This window comes from Bidens hawaiensis, unplaced genomic scaffold (genome assembly GCF_021521415.1).
Source record: "Bidens hawaiensis isolate Kalapana, Puna unplaced genomic scaffold, B.hawaiensis_p1.1 tig00010256_1, whole genome shotgun sequence".
NCBI lineage: Eukaryota > Viridiplantae > Streptophyta > Magnoliopsida > Asterales > Asteraceae > Bidens > Bidens hawaiensis.
This window is the reverse complement of record NW_027491777.1, coordinates 20,131-26,605: the sequence shown is the minus strand read 5'-3', so window position 1 is coordinate 26,605 and position 6,475 is coordinate 20,131. Positions and strand designations below refer to the sequence as shown.

Below are 6,475 nucleotides of genomic sequence, written 5' to 3'. Positions count from 1 at the left end.
ATAAAAGAGGAGGGTCTTCATGTATATATACACATAGTTAAGGGATAATATTCATGAAAAGACAAGAAGTGATGAAATTGACCATGAAGGTCGGTCTAGGTTAGATAGAGCTACAAGTTACCATTCCTTCTTATCTATCTATGAGTCAGAGTCAAAGTCAGTGGTTGCATTTAATACACCCACCGGCTCCTGTCTGTTGTCCGTACTTGTTTCACCGACTACTTCCGGTCAACCTTTCACACCACCATCTTTCTTTCTTTTTATTCCAATTTCAGCACACAGATTATTATTATTTTCATACACCAAAGATTTTTCTTTTTAACGATGGACACCAAAGACTTGATGAACATGATGTTAAACATGGAGAATAATAATAATAATAACAACCAATATTATTATCATCATCATGTTGATCAGAAGAGTGGTACTTCATTAGGGTTTATGGAGTTATTGGGGTTTCAAGATTATAATGATTCTTATTATCCTTCTGCTTCCATCTTTGACACCATGACGTCAGCTGCTGATCATCACTTGAACCAAGAAGATGATGGTAATAATAATAATAATAATAATAATAATAATAATAATAATAATGTTGGTGTTGATCATGAAGGTGAAGAAGAATCATCAGTGGTGTTAAATGGACAGCAGCCATCTTCACCAACCTCTTGTTCAATCTCCACCTCACCCGCAGCTCATCAACAGTAAGTACTCTTGCATAATATTACTTGTTTTTGAATTTGAAACCATTTTTTTTAGAATAAAAGATTTAACAAGTATGTGAAAACCTTATAGGTATTGTGTATTAATTATTATTTATTAGTTTTAAGTGTTTATATATAGGAGTGTAAGGATATATATATATATATAATGGATAATGATTATAATAAATACAAACCTAATTCAAATCATCTCTCTTTATCATGTAATCCGTCTAGGTAGGACATGTATCTCTGTTACTACGGATTTCAATCATTCATAAAATGAAGTAGTTGATTATCGCGTTATTATTATCTTTTTTGTAGTGACGAATGTATTATATATTTGTAAGAAATAAATTTGTCTATTTTTCGAGGTCTGAAAGGAGCGTGGAAACACATAAGAACTCTTGAATGTTTTGATAATGTAAAGATTGTATAATAAGTTATGACTAATTAATAGATATTGCTAAATGCTAAAAGAATGAATGCATGTAAAATTCGAATTCGTAGGTGCATTGAAGAAAACAAAACAACGGGTGGAGATGAACCGAAAACGAAAAGGAAAAGGAAAGAAAAAGAACCAAGATTTGCATTCATGACAAGGACCGAGGTTGATCATCTAGACGACGGTTACAGATGGAGAAAGTACGGCCAGAAAGCCGTCAAGAACAGCCATTTCCCAAGGTATTAATCAATATGGTTTAGTTAAAATATGTTTGATTAGTTAATTATTTGTTTAGTTAACTAATTAGAATAATTGATTGATTTGTAGGAGTTATTACAAGTGCACAAATGCATCATGTAATGTGAAGAAAAGAGTGGAAAGATGTATGGGTGATCCATCTTATATTATTACCACCTATGAAGGCAAACACAACCATCCGGTTATACATAAGTCTCCGCCGATGATTTTTCCTCCCTTTAATCACCTCATCACCACCTCGGTCGCCACGGGTACTCCACCTATTGTGCCAAAAGTAGAACAAGGAGGGCTTCTTCAAGACATGCTGCCTTGTTATAACAACTGATCATCAACATCCATGCATCATCTTTTATCTCTAATCTGCATGGTTAATGCTAACTAGTTTATATAGTATACCTCAAGAGTTTAATTAGCTTTAATTACTTCTGTTTAATCGTGTGTAAATGGGAATGGTGACATATCTTTTTTGCCTTTCTGGTTAGATTTCAGTTTATATGTATTCTTCAATATGGTCTCATATGTTTTTTTTTCCTGTGTGTATCCATGGAGGTGATTTCTACCTCCATAGGTTAAAATTTGAATCGGTTACGGTTTTGTTTATTTTTCATTCTTAAAATTTATCACTCAATCACGTAAAACGGGTATAATTCTTCTTTCACCCACAAACGAAACCAACATCTATTTGTGCGCGGTTGCTATAACATGTCCAAATCTATGTGAGATCATAATGCTTTCCGTTTTTAAGGTACTAGAGGCGTATGATAAAACTGAGAAAGCCGTGTGTCACATAATCATTTACCACGGGTTTCAAAACTACCCGAATGTGAATGCATACGTGGTGGTGTTTAACATGCAAAAACTACCCGGAGTGCCACAACACAATCACATTCCAAGCCGAAACCATTGTTAAATTAGAAATGTTTCTTATAATAAAAAACTAACAAACATAAACAGAAGTCTGATTGTAGACTCCATGGTGCTGGTATGATCTGGACCCATAGGCCATAGGTGTGTGAATGTACATTTAGAGCAAAAACATGATATTCATATGGTGTCATAAAGCACTTAAAAGAACTTTTACTTGCATTTGTCCTCTCAGATTCGGTCTCCATTCAATAAATGTCCAATCACCAGCTTTTTAGTCAGGCAAATAAACATGTGCAAATCAAACATATTATTCTTCTCAAACATTATTCTTCTTAAATTGTACTCATACACACCAAACTTGTTTTTTGATTTGTTATCCTGTAATATTACCTTAGGAAAACTAAACTTGGTGTTTGGGATTTAAGACAATAGCACTTGTTTTGATTAATTATCATTTGTGAGCAAAATAAGTTGTTTTGTAAGAAGCAGTCCAAACACACCCCTTAAATCATGATCACATCCAGATACATATAATCATCCCATCACCCAAATTTGCATAATATAAACTTATACAAACAACAAAAGAATAACTACATGGACCTAACAAATTTATGATACCCATGTGGGATTAGGCTGCTGATTCCAATTCTCAAGTTGTTGCTCATAGAAGCCGTATTCCTCGGGTTTCTCCCACTGATAGCCAAAGTTAAATGATAATAATAATACGAGTGAATTGCGGTTTTCGTCCCTAAGGTTTGTCTAAATTTTCAATTTTTAGTCCAATAGTTTCAAATTTGTGATTTCGTCCATGTGGTTTCATTTCACTTGCAATTAAACCCGAATTCATTAACCCCGTTAAGTTTGGTCGTTAAACCCATCAGCGTGTCCCTCACAATTTTGTCCTTTTTCTCCCCAAATACACCCCAGCCCATCACGTGAGGGGGCTTGCGAATTAAGACTGGGGTTTATTTGGGGAGAAAAAGAACAAAAATGCCCCTCACGTGAGGGGCATGCTGATAGATTTAATGATCAGACTTAACGGGGTTAATAAATTCGGGTTTTATTGAGAGTGAAATGAAACCACAGGAACAAAAATCGCAAATTTGAAACTATGCATATTTGGACAAACCATAGAGACGAAAACCACAGTTTACTCTAATAATAATAACACTAAGTTATACTGGTATTTAGAAAGCTGAAAAGTGTATAAAAGTAGAAAAATCTTACCAGGCTTTCACATGTTACACAATTATAGTAGTATGCATTGCCATCTGGACATATATGCTCACTCCAATCACAATCAGGTGGATCTTCCATTTCCATACATGTAGGCCCGGAACAAGTGCTAGAAACTGAAGACTACACGAATAGTAAATTTTTTTATTAATAAACTAAGGTTGTATTTTCCACTTAACTATTGTTTTATGACAATAAACATGAAAAGTAAACGTGTACAGTTGATGACACTAACCATTTGTGAACTATTCGGTAGTGAGGATTGAGCCACTGGGTCATTGAAAAATGGTGGAAATCTGCAGCAAGAAAAAATATAATACATCAATCTTTTATAGAATAACTTTTAATTCTGGTTAGTTTAAAGAATCACCTGTTATCCCCAAATTTTGGCCTCTTGGGCTCTGCAAACCGGACAACCAACGGCTGCTCACAGCCCTAAATGTAATAAAAGATATTTAAAAAAAAACAAGTATCATTAATCAGAGAGTTGTTATCTAGTGCATAATTAAGTGTGCCATACTTTCATCACGTATTTTCCATTTAGAGCATTAATTGCATCAGCTGCCATCATGTTATGAGAGAGTGTGACGAATCCCGAGCCTAGCATCAACATGAACAATTAGAACTCATGATATAATACATTTATAAATGTCATTCAAAAAGGATTGACATATGTGCGTATGGAAAGGGAAAATATTTGAAAGTTTTGAATTGCTGCAAATGACTAACCTCGGGGACGCCTCTGCTCGTCATAAAGAATGTAGACATCTTCAACAAAACCATAAGGGGAAAATATCTGAAAGTTATTACAACTTATATAGTAATAATAAAACAATTGGACCATACACTATTTCGATTGCAAGTTTATTGTGAAACATACTTCCGCAATCTCAGTTTTTGAAGCATACTTGTTCAAGAAATCAACGAAAACTTTATTTGCCTTTGGAAACCCTATCACACAGATATAGAGAGAAATTATGAGAATCAAAATGCCACAAATTTCTCAGTTTTTGAATCAAAATTATGAGTAAGGTCCCATAATAGGTTGACATCTTGGTCGATCATAATTTTTTCCAAGTATTCCAAGAAAAAGATATTAAATATATGAGAGAAGTATGCAATGATATGAAGTTACCTGGACCTGGACGTTCTTGTTTCTTTGTGGCATATTTAACTTCAATGGGACGTGCTCTCTGAAATAATATGAACAACACATTAATATTTTTATAGCTAAAATTGAAGGAAAGGTTTAGTCCTAATCTCCAGCATAGTTGAACTTACACCAGGGAAAGTATATTGATTATTTAATGCGTTTATAGCTTGTGAAGCATCCTCCATGTTTGCATTTTTAACCAAAACAACAGTCTGGAGATACAGATTAAAAGGCGTTAGAATGTATGGTCGGATGTCAGGTAAGAAACTTCAAAGATGAGTAGCAAATTTGCCCTTTTAATTCTACTAGTGGAAAATAGTGGTCCTTTAAAAGGAAAGTGACAAATTTGCAATTTTGATAAATTAAGTTTACCAACCAGCCGTCTGTATCGCTCAGGATCTTTCATTGGATCTCCTTCCTTTGGGAGGAGTTTCTTTGTAGGAAGCATTGGGGTATCAACAGGTTTACAACCCAGTAAGCCACATTCAGTTAACATATCAATAACATACTTTCGTTGGGAGAGAAGTATTCCTTGTGGAGAGCGGAATACTTCTATGCCAAGGAAATACCTCAATCGACCTAAGTCGCTGACCTGAAACTGAGACTGAAGAAACTGCTTGAGTTCGGAAATCCCGACCTCGTCATCACCTGTGATTATAATGTCATCCACATAAACAATTACGATAATCCTCTTCCCTTTCTGGTGTCTAAAGAAGACAGAGTGATCGTAGGCACTCCGAGTCATCCCAAACTGTCCCATAACACTAGAGAATCGACCAAACCATGCCCTGGGAGACTGTTTAAGACCATATAGAGAACGACGTAGTCTGCAAACTTTCGAGGCCTCCTCCTCAACGACGAACCCTGGGGGCTGCTCCATATATACCTCCTCCTCAAGAACACCATTAAGAAAGGTGTTCTTGACATCAAGCTGGTGGAGCGGCCAATGATTAATGGCAGCAAGAGCGATACAAATACGGACAGATGGCATTTTAGCAACCGGAGAGAAAGTTTCATCGTAATCAATGCCATATGCCTGAGAATACCCTTTTGCAACCAACCGAGCCTTTAAGCGGTGTAGGGAGCCATCCGGGTGTAGTTTAACCGTAAATACCCAACGACAACCAACAATACGCTTCCCTTTAGGAATTGTTTCAAGATCCCATGTATGATTGGACTTTAGAGCCCCAATTTCATCTTCCATAGCATGTCTCCATCCTGGGTGAGCGAGAGTGCTCGTCACATTTTTTGGAATCGGGTAGGAATCAAGGGTAGTGGTGTACGCATGAGATTCAGGAGATAGGTGGGTGTAGGCAACATAGTCCTAAATTGGGTAACGAGTACATGTCCGGGGTTCCTTGCGAAAGGAAATAGGTATATCGGGAAGTGGGGCACCAGGAGGATCATAAACGGGTGTATCAGAGGTTGGTGGATCGGGTAAGTATGTAGTAGTGAGAGGTGGATTGCTCAGATGTAGGCGGAGTATCGGAGGGTATTTCGGGGTCGTGGCCAGGGTGTGATTCAAGAGTCGCTGATGTTTGACCCCTACCTGGCCTAGCATATATGAAAAGCAGTGGCGGAGATTCTGTCGGTGGGTCAGAATCAGTAGAGATTGGATCGGTAGAAGGAACTGACACAGGAATGGTGGGGATGAAGGGAGATGTGGGTATATCGAGGTCAGGAAATGGGTCAGAAACAGGAGTGGAACACTCAGGAAAGTAAGGACAGGGCTCATTAAAAGTGACATCGGCACTAGTAAAGTATCGGTGAAGAGATGGGCTATAGCACCGATACCCTTTTTGAACCCGTGAGTAA

At 36.9% G+C, this 6,475-nt stretch overlaps 2 protein-coding genes across 2 annotated transcripts; one reads left to right on the top strand and one right to left on the bottom strand.

Annotated features, from left to right (window-relative positions):
- The first annotated feature begins 319 nt into the window (after nucleotides 1-319).
- On the top strand, nucleotides 320-1,908 carry LOC143534686 (uncharacterized). Its single transcript, XM_077029123.1, has 4 exons — nucleotides 320-704; nucleotides 796-802; nucleotides 1,162-1,385; nucleotides 1,474-1,908. The coding sequence occupies exons 1-4, from the start codon at nucleotides 325-327 to the stop codon at nucleotides 1,727-1,729; spliced, it is 867 nt and encodes a 288-aa protein (XP_076885238.1). The 5' UTR covers nucleotides 320-324; the 3' UTR covers nucleotides 1,730-1,908.
- A 710-nt stretch (nucleotides 1,909-2,618) lies between these two features.
- On the bottom strand, nucleotides 2,619-4,845 carry LOC143534684 (flowering time control protein FCA-like). Its single transcript, XM_077029122.1, has 9 exons — nucleotides 4,789-4,845; nucleotides 4,643-4,700; nucleotides 4,388-4,509; nucleotides 4,237-4,303; nucleotides 4,028-4,107; nucleotides 3,878-3,942; nucleotides 3,743-3,803; nucleotides 3,499-3,630; nucleotides 2,619-2,964 (listed from the first exon to the last, which is right to left on the bottom strand). Exons 1-9 carry the CDS (start codon nucleotides 4,843-4,845, stop codon nucleotides 2,881-2,883), a joined length of 726 nt encoding a protein of 241 aa, XP_076885237.1. The 3' UTR covers nucleotides 2,619-2,880.
- Nucleotides 4,846-6,475: the final 1,630 nt, after the last annotated feature.